Source organism: Schistocerca americana, chromosome X (genome assembly GCF_021461395.2).
Source record: "Schistocerca americana isolate TAMUIC-IGC-003095 chromosome X, iqSchAmer2.1, whole genome shotgun sequence".
NCBI lineage: Eukaryota > Metazoa > Arthropoda > Insecta > Orthoptera > Acrididae > Schistocerca > Schistocerca americana.
The window spans coordinates 562,782,331-562,799,394 of NC_060130.1; the positions used below are offsets into that span (position 1 = coordinate 562,782,331).

Here is a 17,064-nt window from a genome sequence, read left to right on the forward strand (position 1 = left end):
TGTTTTTGGGAGTCAGTTAGTGTCCCGTATGAGGTATTCAAATTTTCAACAGGGACTGCATAATGTTTCAAGTCATACAGTTCCATTCGTAATAGCTGGGGAAACCATGTGACGAAAAGTGAGGTGTACAGGTTTAAGATTTACTGAGCGTAGTGCAGGACTCAGTGTCAGGAAGTGTGGAGGTACCGTACTTCCTAATGTTCATGTTGTTATTATCAAATTTCTATTGCTTTTGTTTATATGCTACTTATATTTCGGTGTAGAAACCGGCAGCTCTAGTGTGTTCTTTGTACAAGCCAGTTTTTATAGTATTTCTATGATTATCTTTCAGGTTATTAGATTTTTTCTATCAACAGGGCAAGAATCAGATCGTTTCTTCCATATAAGAGGCAATATGTGTTGAGGAATTTAGTACTCTTGGGGAGAGTGCAGTGATTTTTCAACCTTAATGTTTAATGAGCTGGTGTGGAGTGCTCTAGAACATGACAAATTTATTATTACACTGGTTTTTGTTCAGTGAACAAGTAATTTTACTACATGACTCTGGCAGTTATTTCTTAGCATTGCCTCATCGCGCGCTCTTGATGAATATAATGGTCTTTGATTAATTTCGAGACTATTTGACATAGTGAGTTGATACAGGATGAGGATATTTTGTTGTTGCTTATTGTGAATCTTGAGCTGCAACAGGTTATCATGAGTGGATAGTTCCTATGCAGTGATTTTTAGTACATGATGCAGATGTGTGTAGGCAGGATGTGACCTGTGTGTAGGTTCATATTTTTTCAGGTTTTCTATTTTAATTACATGACTGTTCAGTTATTTGGTCTAAGTGATAATTCTGTCCTAGAATGTCGACAAGTTAATTTAGATATTGCACGTAGTCGTTTCTTGTATGATATGAGTATATGACGTGAAGGCTGCCGTGCCTGTTCTTTCATTAATGAAAGACTGTGAGTGGGCTGTGAGAAAGAATGTGAATATGACATGAAGTGACGTTACTGTCTTAAACCTTAGAGGCACATACTTACTGTGCATATGATGGGCGAGACAGCACACAATTACTCCAACTGAGCAGTGCATAATTTTATGTTTTATATTCGTGCTGTGTCCTTACCATTGTTTGATCATTTGTCTATGAATGGATCTCTTACGATTACAGTGGTAGGTGTCAGAATGGTATGAAGAGGTTGGTCATATGTAAGATAGTGCATATGTCCATGTGAAATTAAAACAAAATGATTAATTTATTGCGCAGGCCATAATTACATGTGTGATGAAAAGGAGTGTTCGTGAGTAAGATGTGGTACAGACTGTGTTCCAGTTGTTTTAGAATGGTTTCTCCAGCTTGTAATGGTGACTAGAATGGTTGTAAAGATTTTTTGATGAGAATTACGTGATAACTTCGTTTCTGGTTTTATCAGTTAATTCTTAGCAGATTATTTAAAATGATTTTTTTTTTGGGGGGGTGGGTGGGGGGGGGGTTTCTGAATCCCTTCAAGAGCTGAGAATGAAACGTTTGATTTCCTGAGTTTTACGTTGTCTTAAGTTTCAATGAAAGATGCAATGATGATCATTGATCTCCTCACACGTGTCTCCTGTTGTAGTCCTGATGATGAAAATAGCTTTCTGATTCCTAATGGAAAAAAATCAAATCCTGTTTTGAGGTTAATGAGGTGTTTTTCTGGTGTTAAAGGCATTTAAGTCATTTGTTGTTCAATACGATATAAGGAGAGCACAGTTATTTGATTGAACAAAGCATCCCTCTTTATAATGTACGCCACGTCAGGTTTCAGAACCTTGGTATCATGATAAATTTGAAAGGCTACTAATGATAATGTAGTTTACAGAAAATGAGAGGTCATAGTATATTTTGTAATATGTAGATTCAGAAAGGATCTGATGAAAATTGAAGAGCAGTCACCATAGTGTCACTTGTTGAGGAACCTTTTGGGAGAAAAATGTTGGTTAAAGAGATGGAGCATGTAAAATAAATATTAAAACATTTCTCTGCTTCGTAAGGTTTGGTGAAGTATGGATAACTGTTTTGAAAATGAGTTATTGATATTCTAGACAAAAGGTGGAACCCCTGAAGCTGCATTTCTGACACTGAGATTTTTTAAAATAATCTCCATTGGTGAAATGTATGTATGCGATCAACCAGGTGACGACTCAGATCCTATCTGAGTAATTTTTTTCCTTCTTCATGTGCTGTAAATGTGACTTGATATATCATAATGTTAATCTGTTCATAAATTTCATATTTTTCACTGACTGAATGAATGATTCCATGTGACACAAATGATGACGATGGTTTGATAATGTTCGTTCTTTCTAGCTGAGCTGCCTGGTTGCTTATAAATATTTGTACATTTTTATGCTTATTGTCAGATGGAGCTACCTTTCATGACTGTGATGTGATTTTTAATTGCTTGCCATGGCCATGTTCTATTCTTTCATCTTTTCTTCACTGTTCCCAGGAACATCTTCTCTTGTTTATGTCACGTTAGTTGTTAACCCTTTTACCTTATTTATGTTCAGGTACCAGTTATAAATTTGAATAGTATCAGCTGCAAACGTTGTAGAAAGTTAGCTCAAGATCTCGTATAAAGAATATCTCCACCCGTTTCAGGTAAGTACATTCGCTGCTACTGCTTTCTTGTTTTCCCGCTTCCAGCATCACAAACGCCACATACGCAAAAGACTGCTCCTAAGTATAATGAGTTTTGTGTTCTGCAGTTTTGCCATCATTGAGTCTGTGATTTCAGTTTAAGATGCGTTTCATCTAAAATATAATTGTAATCCTCCATGAGCCAGAAACATGCGCTAGTAGTATAGTCAATTCGATACGACTAGATGTTCGTGTTTCGCGTAAAAGAAAAAGCACAGGACAACCATAAAGTTTCTGAAGAGAATGCTAACTGTGTCTAAGCGTCTTACTTTCGAAGTCCTAAGATATCTGTTCTGAAATCAACTTTTGAACGTCAGTAGCCAAAGACGGAAGTGGGGAATTGTACGTTATTGCTTTGTAATAGAAGTGTTACGGCGGGAAGATGACTTTCCTGATTGTGTTTCGTTCAGTAATGAGGCAGTTTTATATCTAAGTAGGAAGGTAAATCCCAATAATGTTTGTATCTTGGTGTCAGAACATCGCCATGAGCCTTTGAAATATCAAAGAGTTTCCGCAAAATTGAACGTTATCTTCTCTGTGTCCCGACATCATGTGTACGGACCATTTTTTTTTTTTTTTTTTTTTTTTTTTTTTTTTTTTTTTTTTTTTTTTTTTTTTTTTTGCTCAAGCTTCCTCGCAGAAATGGCTTATCCGGATATGTTGCAAGAATGGCTCTTTGCTCTGATAGAAAGTTGGTGATTGGAATTTGTGAGAAGATTCCGTCGCAACGAAAAACGCCTTTCTTTTAATGATTTCCAGCCCAAATCCTATATTATTTCTGTGAAACTCTCCCCCATATTTCGCGATAATACAAAACGTGCTGCCTTTCTTTGAACTTTTTCGATGTACTCAGTCAGTCATACCTGGTAAGGATCCCACACCGCGCAGCAGTATTCTAAAAGAGGACGGACAAGCGTAGTGTAGGCAGTCTCCATAGTAGGTCTGTTACATTTTCTAAGTGTGCTGCCAATAAAACGCAGCCTTTGGTGAGCCTTCCCCACGACATTTTCTATGTGTTCTTTCCAATTTAAGCTGTTCGTAATTGTAATACCTAGGTATTTAGTTTAATTTACGGCTTTTAGATTAGACTGATTTATCGTGTAACCGAAGTTTAACTAGTTCCTTTTATCACTCATGACTTCACATTTTTTGTTATTTGGGGTCAACTGATACTTTTCGCACCATTCAGATATTTTTTCTAAATCGTTTTGCAGTTTTTTTTGATCTTCTGATGACTTTATTAGTTGATAAACGACAGCGTCATCTGGAAACAACCGGAGACGGCTGCTCAGATTGGCTCCCAAATCGTTTATATATATAAGTAACAGCAAAGGGCCTACAACACTACCGCCGGCCGCGGTGGTCTAGCGGTTCTGGCGCTGCAGTCCGGAAGCGCGGGACTGCTACGGTCGCAGGTTCGAATCCTGCCTCGGGCATGGGTGTGTGTGATGTCCTTAGGTTAGTTAGGTTTAAGTAGTTCTAAGTTCTAGGGGACTTATGACCTAAGATGTTGAGTCCCATAGTGCTCAGAGCCATTTGAACCATTTTTTATAACACTATCTTGAGGAATGCCAGAAATCACTTCTGTTTTACTCGATGATTTTCCATCAGTTACTACGAACTGTGACCTCTCTGGCAGGAAGTCGCAAATCCAGTCACGTAACTGAAACGATATTCCATAAGCACGCAATTTTACTACGAGCCCCTTGAGTGGTACAGTGTCAAAAACTTTCCGGAAATCCAGAAATACGGAATCGATCTGAGATTCCTTGTCAACAGCACTTAGCACTTCATGTGAATAAAGACCTGATTGTGTTTCACAGGAACGATGTTTTCTAAACCCATGTTGACTGTGTGTCTGTAGACCGTTTCGTTCGAGGTAATTCATAATTTTCGAACACAATATGTGTTCTAAAATCCTGCTGCATATCGACGTTAACGATATGGACCTGTAATTTAGTGGATTACTCCTACTACCTTTCTTGAATATTGGTGTGACCTGTCCAACTTTCCAGTATTTGGGTACGCTTCTTTCGTCGAGCGAACGGTTGTGTATGATTGTTAAGTATGATACTAATGCATCAGCATACTACGAAAGGAACCTAACTGGCATACAGTCTGGACCAGAAGACTGGCTTTTATTAAGTGATTCGAGTTTCTTCACTACTGCTAGGATAGCTTACTCATGTTGGCCGCTGTTCTCGATTCGAATTCTGGAATATTTACTTCGCCTTCTTTTGTGAAGGCATTTCGGAAGGCTGCGTTTAGTAAATATGCTTTGGCAGCACTGTCTTCAATAGTATCTCCATTGTTATCTCTCAGAGAAGGCATTGATTGTTTCTTGCAGCTAACAGACTTTACATACGACCAGAAGTTCTGTGATTTTTCTGCCAGGTTTCGAGACAAAGTTTCGTTGTGGAAACTGTTATAGGCGTCTCGCATTGAACTCTGCGCTAAGTTTCGAGCTGCTGTATAGGATCGCCAATCTTGGGAATTTTGCGTCTGTTTGCATTTGGAATGTTTCTTTCGTTGTTTCTGCAACAGTGTTCTAACCCGTTTTGTGTACCAAGGAGGATCAGTTCCGTCGTTTGTTAGTTTATTTGGTATAAGCCTCTCAATTGCTGCCAATACTGTTTCTTTGAATTTAAGCCACATCTGGTCCACACTTACATTATTGCACTACTGGCCATTAAAATTGCTACACCAAGAAGAAATGCAGATTATAAACGGGTATTCATTGGACAAATATATCATACTAGAAATGACATGTGATTATATTTTCACTCAATTTGGGTGCATAGATCATGAGAAATCAGTACCCCGAACAACCACCTCCGGCCGTAATAACGGCCTTGATACGCCTGGGCATTGAGTCAAACAGAGCTTGGATGGCGTGTACAGGTACAGCTGCCCATGCAGCTTCAACACGATACCACAGTTCATCAAGAGTAGTGACTGGCGTATTGTGACGAGCCAGTTGCTCGGCCACCATTGACCAGACGTTTTTAATAGGTGAGAGATCCAGAGAATGTGCTGGCCAAGGCAGCAGTCGAATATTTTCTGTATCCAGAGAGGCCCGTACAGGACCTGCAACATGCGGTCGTCCATTAAACTGCTGAAATGTAGGGTTTCGCACGAATCGAATGAAGGGTAGAGCCACGGGTCGTAACACATCTGAAATGTAAAGCCCACTGTTCAAAGTGTCATCAATGCGAACAAGAGGTGACCGAGACGAGTAACCAATGGCACTCCATACCATCACGCCGGATGATACGCCAGTATGGCGATGACGAATACACGCTTCCAATGTGCGTTCACCGCGATTTCGCCAAACACAGATGCGACTATCATGATGCTGTAAACAGAACCTGGCTTCATCCGAAAAAATTACGTTTTGCCATTCGTTCACCCAGGTTCGTCGCTGAGTACACCATCGCAGACGCTCCTGTCTGTGACGCAGCGTGAAGGGTAACCGCAGCCATGGTCTCCGAACTGATTGTCCATGCTGCTGCAAACGTCGTCGAACTGTTCGTGCAGATGGTTATTGTCCTGCAAACGCCTCCATCCGTTGACTCAGGGATCGGGATGTGGCTACACGATCCGTTACAGCCATGCGGATAAGATGCCTGTCATCCCGACTGCTACTGATACGAGGCCGTTGGGATCCAGCACGGCGTTCCTTATTACCCTCCTGAACCCACAGCTTACATATTGTGCTAAGAGTCATAGGATCTCGACCAACGCGAGCAGCAAAGTCGCGACACGATAAACCGCAATAGCGATAGGCTACAATCCGACCTTTATCAAAGTCGGAAACGTGATGGTACGGATTTCTCCTCCTTACACGAGGCATCACAACAAAGAACACGAGGCAGCGCCGGTGAACTGCTGTTTGTGTATGAGAAATCTGTTGGAAACTTTCCTCATGTCAGCACGTTGTAGGTGTCGCCTCCGTCGCCCACCTTGTGTGAATGCTCTGAAGAGCTAATCATTTGTATATCACAGCGTCTTCTTCGTGTCGGTTAAATTTCGCGTCTGTAGCACGTCCTCTTCTTGGTGTAGCAATTTTATTGGCCAGTAGTGTAATTTGGAATGCGTGGAGATTGTCTCTCAAGAAGGCGTAAAGTGAATTTTTATCTGCTTTCCTGAATAGGTATATTTTTCGCTCATTTTTCGAGGATTTGGGGATTACAATATCCAGTCTCGCTACGACAACCCTGTGTTCACTAATCCCTATATCGGTTTTGATGTTGGTTATTAACTCAGGATTATTTGTTGCTAAGAGGTCAAGTGTGTCTTCACAACCGTTTACTATTCAGGTGAGCTCATGAACTAACTGCTCGAAATAATTTTCAGAGAATGCGTTTAGCACAGTTTCGGATGATATTTTATGCGTACCTCCGGAATTAAACATGTATTTCCGCCAACATATCGAGGGTAAATTAAAGTCACCACCAACTATTGTCGTATGAGTAGGGTACGTGTTTGAAATCAAACTCATGTTTTCTTTGAACCATTCAGCAACTGTATCATCTGAACTGGGAGGTCGTTAAAAGGTTCCAATTATCGTATTATTCCGGTTGACAACAATGACCTCTGCCCATACAAACTCACAGGATGTATCTACTTCAATTTCGCGACAAGTTAAACTACTTCTAACAGCAATAAACACGCCACCGCCAACCGTGTTTAGCCTACTTTTCGGAACACCGTTAGGTTGTTCGCTAAAATTTCGGCTGAGCTTATATCCGGCTTTAGCCAGCTTACAGTGCCTGTAGCGATTTGAGTATCAGTGCTTCTTATTAGCTCCTGGAGCTCTGGTACTTTCCCAACACAGCTACGACAATTTACAACTGTTATACCAATGGTTCCTTTATCTATCTTCTTCCTGTGTTCAGCCTGCACCCTTTGTGACTGAATCCAATCTTGTGTTTTCCTGAGACCCGCTAACATAAAAAACCGCCCAGTCCACGCCACACAGACCCTGCTACCCGTTTAGCCGCCTCCTGCGTATAGTGGACACCTGACATATTCAGCAGAACATGAAACTCTACCACCCTTGGGCACGAGTCGAGGAATCTGCAGTCTACATGATCGCAGAACCGTCTGAGCCTCTGATTCAGGCCTTCCACTCGGCTCTGTGCCAGAGGTCCGCAATCGGTCCTGTCGACTATGCTGCAAATGGTCAGCTCTGCTTTCATCTTGGAAGCAAGACTCGCAGACTTTACCACTTCTGTTAGCCGTTCGAAACCAGAGAGAATCTCTTCTGATCCAAAGCGACACACATCATTGGCATCGACGTTAGCAACCACCTGCACTTGGCTGCACTCTGTGGTCTTCATAGCATCCGGGACGACCCTTTCCACATCTGGACACCCAGTATGCAAACGGACTGCACATTGGTTTTTTTACCCTCGTTGTCAGCCAAGTCTCTAAGGTGCCCCATAAGGGGCCTAACGTTGGAGCTCCCAACTACCGATAGTCCCACCCTCTGCGATTGCCCGGATCTTGCAGGCTGAGTGGTTTCCTCTGAAACAGGACAGGCGAAAGCATACGGATCAGTGACAGTTTCAGCCACAGACACCACCTTACGTGCGGCCCCCTTGGAAGTCTTTCGCCGCCTGCTTCGCCATGGGCCGACCTCCCACTCGACCTCAGGTGAGGGGTCAGCCTCAGTGCGAGCAGTAACTGGGTTGGCCACCGGTGAGGACCGATCGGAGGACTCTGACGTGCTGGAAATCCGTTGGATCCTCAAGGCTGGCCCACGACAGTGGTGCCCATCCACTGCAGCCTCAATCTGTGTGACCGAAGCCGTCACAGCCTGAAGCTGAGAGCGAAGTGTCACCAACTCGGCTCGCATCCGCGCAAATCAATCGCAATCCTTGTCCATACCAAAGACCGTAGGAAACTAAACTATGCAGATAAACGGACTATCGGCACGTGCTGCGCAACTCTAATGTAGACCCTGACGAAAACGCACGAACTGTGTCTAGTAAAACGCAGATATTCAAGAAATTAACTACCGAAGCACTCAGGTGAAACTAAATAATTTGCCCCTGATAAGGAACTTCTAATATGTCACAACATCGATTTACTTTCTCACGCAAACGAAAACTCGAGAACTGTAGCTATTAGATTTTAAATTTACACGCAGGAACTCAAGAAACTAAACTATGAAAGCACACAGATGATATAATAAAATTCGCTCCTTGTTAGGGACTTGTAAATGTCACAAAAGCGGTTTACTTATTTGTTGCTGCGTCTGTCGCGGTCGGCTACTACTGAAGTTTAGCAGTTGCAAATTACGGCTACAGGGTAAAACATATACTTTTTCAATAACATTATTGTTGTAGGTAACGATCAGGTAAGTCAGATAACAAGCTATGACGAGAAATTAACCTTTGCTAAGATACTTGAGAAAACAAAAGAAATTATTTTCAAGGATCTGTGTTGTTTGTAAAGACTACGCTCACTGGTTTGAGGTTTAGCAGTATGGCCCTTTTAAACGACATCTTCCCTTACGTCATAGTAGAAGCCATAGGTGATAACAATATGTAGTTGTTTAGACTGTTAGAAGTGTACCTACTGATTTAATATATACTGTGATGTTATTCTAAAGTTTTGCTAGTATGGTGTGGCACTGTCCTCGATCTGTGTACTTATTATGTGTTTAATGTAAAAGAGAGATCTCGCAGAATAAGTACACAGTGTATGGACTGTTAAAATCAGGTGAGGAGATAGTAGCAGTTCTGGAGGAGTGTCTCACAATGTGGGAGGCGACGAAATGCTATCCAAAAGCTTTTGTGGCAATGTAGTTCCTGTAGTATATCACAGAGCGGAATACAGATGACGCATCGCTGTGTGGTGTGCGACAAGACGTAAGAGAGCATTTAATGTTTAGAAACGAAAGAGGCATTTAATGGTCTGAGAACTGGAAGGGAATATTGTATGATTAGCATCCAAGTTAGTGTTGAGGTCATTAATCACTTAGATAATTTATACTACTGTTATTTTCATCTCTCTTTTAGGAGGACTGTGATGGTTTACGTGCTTAATGTTTGAACTGTTTAATGTATGTTTCGTGTTTCAAGATGTTCGATAAGAGCCGAGAATGGATACCAGCAACACCGAAACGGCATAGTCAAATTGTGAATCAACAGATGAGTCTGCAAGTAGCCACACAGTATAAATAGGTGGACATGACGTGAGAATATTGTGAGTCTTGAACATGAAAATTATTGTTTGGTGTATTGAAAAGAAATCGCTAAGCAGTTGTAGCATTATCTTACAACAGGAAAATGTTTCAACTATTTAATTACGTGTATATGTTGTTGTATATAGACGGTAGGGACGAGCGCCTTAGACATAACGAATTTTGAAATATTGAAATCAAAATAGTTGGAAAATATCTTGTAGCAGTCCAGATAACGCCTTATTAAGGTTGGAACTGGTCGTATTTCCTAAATTTTATTAAAGATACGAAATATTTTTAAAAAATTTGATACGGAATAGGTGGCGTTTATGCCACATCTCGAGCTACATTTCATACATTTTTGTTAGTACGTTTTAACGTTCTGTATTGGAAGACTCCTGTCGCTGTAACGTGGGAAGAAGGGTACACGACACGTCATGGGACAGACGGTCTCGGAATGTGGGAACGGTGAGATGAGTGGGAACCATATCGTGCTGCAACCTATACAGACTGCAAGGATTCACCTGCGACGCTTGGCGCAAAACAATATACCTTTCTTCAGTAATATTTTCTACTTAAACATCTCAGCCATGCTTATGACGTTACTAGCAGTGACATCTTATTAATGATAATTTCAGTAACTTTAAATCCACACGTAAAAGTAAATACGAATTTTGGTTAATGTTGACAATGGTTAGAACTATAGACCTCAGGAGCGCCCAGAGCGGGCAGGTGCCAAACTGTTACGATAGCTCACTATGAGCCTATGATTGTTTTCTGGGGAGGAAATATGTGAATCCGAGTGTGAAATGTGATCTCGAGTTAAGGTGGAATTGATTATTGAAACTGCCACGGATTACGTTTTTCTGATATCTTGTGATACTCTCAGGTGAATCCGAAGAACGGGTGGAGCTTTTAATTGTGACTTTCACAGTGCCCTAAAAATTTCAGGAAACTTTGGAGTGAATAATGATCGAACATCCTTTTGTTTTTTCCGGTCCTACACTATTCCTCGGCGTTTTGATAGAGGATCGCGATCTCCGCAAAGTGTTTTCATAGTATTGCGCATTCACTGTAATTCCATGCTCGAGCTACTCGACAAGCAGAGGGCTCCTGCATTCCAAGAAGGAGATCTTTATGACTTGAACAGAACTAGAACAGCTCTGGATATTCTTACCATGAGCGATATGGGATGTTTCCACTGTCGGCTGCGTCATCTGCCCTCAGTTGTCGGAATGCTGTCGGAATGAATAATACCGTTGCATGATAACGTCCGTTGTCACGCTGTGAATCAGATGAACGCTACGCTTCAGCGAATCTGATGGGAAACAATGCAACATCCTCCGCAAGCCTGGATATTTCATAGTGTAATTCTCACATCTTTGGCGATCTGAAGAAACTAATACGTGAACATCAGTTTCAGTCGGACGAGGAAGTGCAATATTACACTGAAGAGCCAAAGAAACTGGTATACCTGTCTAATATCGTGTAGGGCCTCCGCGAACACGCAGAAGTGTCGCAACACGACGTGGCATAGACTCAACTAATGTCTGAACTAGCGCTGCAGGGAAGTGACACCACGAATCCTGCAGGGCTGTCCGTAAATACGTAAGAATACGAGGAGGTGGAGTTCTCTTCAGAACAGCACGTTGCAAGACATCTCAGATATGCTCAGTGATGTTCTAGTCTGAGGAGCTTGGTGGCCAGCAGAACTGTTTAAACTCAGAAGAGTGTTTCTGGAGCCACTCTGTAGAAATTCTGGGCTTGTAGGGTGTCGCATTATCCTGCTGGAATTGCCCAAGTCCGTCGGAATGCTCAATGGACATGAATGGATGCAGGTGATCAGACAGGAATTTGACGTACGTGTCATCTGTCAGTGTAATATATAGACGTATCAGGTGTCCCATATCACTCCAACTGCACACGCCCCACATCAGATAGCCTCCAGAAGCTTGAACAGTCCCCCGCTGACATGCAGGGTCCATTGATTCATGAGGTTGTCCCCATACCCGTACACGTCCATGCACTCGATGCAATTTGAAACGAGACTCGTCCGACCAGCCAACACGTTTGAAGTCATCAACAATCCATTGTCGGTGTTGACAGGCTCAGGCGAGGCGTAAAACTTTGTGCCGTGCGGTCATCAAGGGTACACGAGCGGTGCTTCGGCTCCGAAGGCCCACAGCAATGATGTTTCGTTGAGTGGTTCGCACGCTGACATTTGCTGATGGCCCAGCATTGAAACTTACGGTAGGGTTGCACTTCTGTCACGTTGAACGATTATCTTCACTCGTCGGTGGCTTCGCTCTTGCAGAACATTTTTCCGGCCGCAGCGAAGTTGGAGATTTAATGTTTTACCAGATTCCTGATATTCTCGTACACTCGTGAAATTGTCGTACGGGAAAATGCCCTCTTCATCGCTACCTTTGAGTAACTGTGTCCCATCGCTCGTGCGCCGACTAAAACACCACGTCCAAACTGCCATTGTAGCAGCAGTAATCTATCTAACAACTTCGCCAGACGCTTGTTGTCTTGCACAGGCGTTACCGACCGCAGTGCTGTATTCTGCCTGTTTATATAACTCTGTATTAGAACACGCATGCTTATACCAGATTCTTTGGTTCTTCACTGTGTGATACGGTTGTGGAATCCTCAGCGGCCGACCGCTTTATACTAAACAGGAATCGACCGTTCCGTGCCCCAGTATGATAAATGGCTTAACGCATTCCTGATTACATTTGAATGGAATCATTCCATGTTCCTGTGTGGGGTGTGTTCAGTTTTCATTTGACTGCCCTCCACAAAATTATGTAATTGCGGGTTGTCTTCTCATCAGTATGTTGCAGTGTTGTACTGCTATTAAAATGGTGTATTACAATCACGAATGCAGAATTAGAGTAAAACCTGATGCAGTGTAGTTCCCAGAAACTTCGAGAACGCTTCAAATCGAGACGGATGTGTGGATGCAGTAGTGAAACTCAGCAGGTATCTTTTTCTCAAAGAGACGATTCTGGTTCCTTTCGGTCCCGAGTCCTGCAACTACAGCACCCATGCGTCCTCTCCAAAACATACAACACATAAGCCCCAACTGAGTAGTGTAGGCATTAATAATGGTAATGGTAGCTACTTGGCCGAGATGAGTGCCACGTGTTCGAAATACCAGCTGAATTAATTCTAGTGAACGGTCTACTAAGAGGTTGCGGACTGTATGTATCATCATGCCTAAAGGCTTTTTGTAGACGACTTCTGCCTGTTAACCGCCGGCCTGTGTGACCGAGCGGTTCTAGGCGCTTCAGTCTGGAACCGCGCGACCGCTACGATCGCAGGTTCGAATCCTGCCTCGGGCATGGATGTGTCTGAAGTCCTTAGGTTAGTTAGGTTTAAGTAGTTCTAAGTTCTAGGGGACTGATGACCTCAGATGTCCCATAGTGCTCAGAGCCATTTGAACCATTTTTGAACCTGTTAACCAGACTGAGAGGACAGACTTTAATAATGATCTTCAATGTTACATCCTGTTATGTTTAAAAAATGACACGTACTTTTCTTCTCTGTTAATTAGTCCCTGGTCAAAACGGCAGTGTCGCTAGGACACTATAAACTGCAGTCGAAATACTGAAGCGTAGTGAATTAACGAATTATGAAAAGGGTAACTGATTCTGTGATTAGCCACTCTCCACACAAAAGAAGTGGAATACAAAATTGCTTATTGTAGAGGCCAGCTTCCACAACATACAGATCTGTGCTACCTACTCCTGCTGTAAATGGCAGAAGAGCATTCCGAATCTGCTGGAAATTGATGACCACTTAGAATCCTAACAGATGCTGACAGTTATTTTCGCTACGAGAACAAGGGAAATCCACTCTCCACACTCTTTGTAAACATGGTTTGGTCTCAAACTGCACACTGAAGTTATAAATTTAGAAACGAATTTTACCTATTTCCCACAAATATCAGGACCTGGGCAAAGGTCAACACTGAATAACCCGAAGAAAAGCGAGCAGAGTGACTCATACAATAGTAACCTATTAATAAAAAATATGGTGCTGATAATAGCACGGATCGGTAATATATTCAGGCGTTCATCTTGAGACAATTACTTTTAAAGTGTCAGCCCCTGGTAGCTGAGTGATCAGCATGACGGAATGTCATACCTAACGGCCCGGGTTTGATTCCCGGCTGGGTCGTAGATTTTCTTCGCTTAGGGACTGTGTGTTATGTTGTCCTTATATGATCATTTCATCCCCATCAACATGCACGTCGCCGAAGTGGCGTCAACTCGAAATACTTGCACCAGGTGAACGGTCTACCCGACGGGAGGCCCTAGCCACAAGGTATTTCCGTATTTTTACAGTGTAGTTCACAGTTCTAAAAAGTCTCATCTCATAATGAGGTAATTAAAATTTAGGTAATTAATTCTGAGGTAGTTAAACCGTGATATATATTGGTAATAGGGCGCGAGAGTTCTTCAGCCTGCACATTTAATTACCTGACTACTGACACATTGCTGTTGTGTAAGCTGTCCATTGTGTCCAAATGGCTAACACAACGTCCAGTCACTCCTGCTTCATGAGTAATCAGTTTTCACTAACGTATGCTACGGAAATCTTGGGCAATTTTAACCAATTGTTTTTGGTAGTTGGTATGGTAGTCTGGCAAGTACATGATCTGTAAGTGTGACTTACTGTATAACTCAGCCGTTAGTGTTAATTCCAAACCCTCGATTTAAAGAGTCAAATCAAAGACAGGTCTTAGCGACCTACCCTTGCAGCACAGCTGAAAGGTTGGCTGTATTAAGCTGACAGCGAAGCCTTCCTCTGGACACACTATAGAAATCTTTTGCACTGCCTTCAGAAACTGTTTACGAAAACATCCCAGAATATCACAGAACCCATTCTTCTTCGCGATCGTAATGAGACACCCTGTTCATTACATATCACCCCTTCCTGCCAATCATGAAGTACTGCAGAAATAGTTAATGATCGCTATTGTTGTAAGAGCTTTCGTGACGTTCAAAACATGGATTATCACACGTTATTAATGTCTGTGGCCACCTGCCTTTGAGGAACAAAAGCATGGCACAGCTAGAAGGTTGTCAATGTTAAGCTGACAGCCAAATCTCCCTCTGGACAGGCGTATGCTACAGAAATCTTTGGAATTGCTTTCAGAAACTGTCTCAGAATGAAGAAACAGTGTTTTCCTCAGGCTAGCAGCTGCACTCAATATTCCATCTACCTGCAGGCAAACACAGGATGTTTGTCTCAGATCTTTCTTTCCTCCCCCTCTCCCCCTCCAACAGATGTGATACTTTTCTTAAACAGCTGCACCAAGCCTGCTTGAAGAAAGAAAATACAATTTATAACTTGCTGGTATGGCAGTCTGAGTTCCTATTGGTTTTCTACAAAATAGATGGAGGAGTCTGAAGATATATAAGTCCCAACCCCCACCACAATCATATCAGTCTTTGACAGTGCATAGCGTGATTCCTGCGCCATGAAGCGCTCAGCCAGCAGTGATGCCAGCGGTAATTCGGGTGGGAAACGACCAAACTTGAGTCAGTTGCCGTATTAGTGTTTATAAAAAATATATGAGTTCTAATTTTCACAGTTATGAAATTTCGTAGCAAAGTATTTTTGTAGCAAGTGGTTATAAATGTTCTTTTTTTCTTACTATTGGAGCATCCATTCTCAAAATGCTGTTGGAATTAGAACGCTAGCTGGAGGCTGAAAGTCTCCAGCAAGTGGAAGAGGGTGTGCTAGCATCATGTAAGTACATCTCAGAATTCTGTGTGTGATAGTTATATGTTCAGAAACCGTCTCCAAAGTGTTCAAATCGTAACAAGTGCTTATAGCATTTCTACTGTTGTTCTAGTATTACAGCAGCAGCAGCTGGAAACTGAAAGTCCCCATGGTGTGGAAGAGCTTGTGCTAGCATCTTGTAAGTACATCTCCAAATTCTGTGTGGTAGTTTACATGTTCAGAAAAGATCGTAACAAGTGGTTATAAAACTTTTGATTTCGCAGTTGCAGCGATAGAGCAGCAGCTGACGGACTTTGAGTTGCAGCTTCTGGAGTCTTAAACGCAGCAAGAAAGTGACTACAGTTGTAATATATTGCCATTAGACTTTTTTATCACATACAGTTGTGTGAGGCACATATAAATTCATTGTCGTAGATGTTTCTACTACTCAGGAAGAAAATCGGATTCCTGTAGTGATATGTTTTGAGAATGATGATCTAGAGTTATCACTCCCAACTGGTATGAACTTTTTACTTATTTATTTAATTTTTTCTTAGTTATAATCAACATCTCGATGTACTCCAATTCAGTACTAATTTTTTGTTGTTGTTTCTAATAATCAAAAACTTGTTGTAGGAGACTTCAGCGAGATTGATCGATGGCTCTACAACAACAACAATTCCGGCGAGGGTGACATGCTTGAGTAGGAACATGTTATGGTGGATGCTGAAAGACAGTGTGACCCCTCCCTTCTGGTGCAGGGGATGGATATATTTGACTGAGTGGGAGAAGTGCCAGAGAGATCGACTGAACTGCTCAGTCCTGTGACCCAGAATGTAAGAGGTGATTATAATGTGACTGTCATCGTTTAAGCATATAATTATTATTCAGGGAAGGTGGTTTACTTAATTGTAATTGATTGTTTACAGCATATATTTAAAAAAACTTGAGCATTGTGCCTAATTTTTCACGTTTTTCGTATGTTATAGAGGTGGCAAAACACCGCCGTGACAGGAGATGGCTGTGGCATGTGCAACTAGAGCGGTCGTTGTGGGGGCGGGTGTCAAACACACACCCAAGCGGCGTGCACCGCCGTAGAAAGTACCGCTCGTTGCCGTGCGGGAGGTGGCCGCGGCTGCAGCAGTGCCTGCCCCCGAACCATTGCACACAATCTGGCGTCCTTGGGTGGTTCAGTCAGAGCAACGATCCCTCTCCTCCCCATGGTGTATGCTCCACTATGCAGGAGTATCAAGGGGCGGCCTCGCCGCAGCATGGGAGCTCTCTCAGGAGGTCGCAGCCAACATATCTTACTACTCACGTTCCGACTTCACGTTCCGAGGTACATGTACCTCGGTGCATACTGCTTCCCCCTGAAGGCACCTCATCCCCAGCGCCCTCATCCATCGGCTGCACTCAGTCTTCACCTAGCTGTAGTATTATTAATGATAATGAACCTGTGGCTAGG

The 17,064-nt window shown here is 42.5% G+C and overlaps 1 protein-coding gene across 1 annotated transcript in view; it reads left to right on the plus strand.

Annotated features, from left to right (window-relative positions):
- The window catches only part of LOC124556158, a 55,115-nt gene extending 39,176 nt beyond the window's left edge, over positions 1–15,939 (plus strand). The window contains exons 4-5 of the mRNA XM_047130169.1: positions 15,733–15,798; positions 15,884–15,939. Coding sequence (XP_046986125.1) covers positions 15,733–15,798; positions 15,884–15,939 — 122 coding nt within the window. The remainder of the gene's footprint in view (positions 1–15,732; positions 15,799–15,883) is intronic.
- The last annotated feature ends 1,125 nt before the right edge of the window (positions 15,940–17,064 follow it).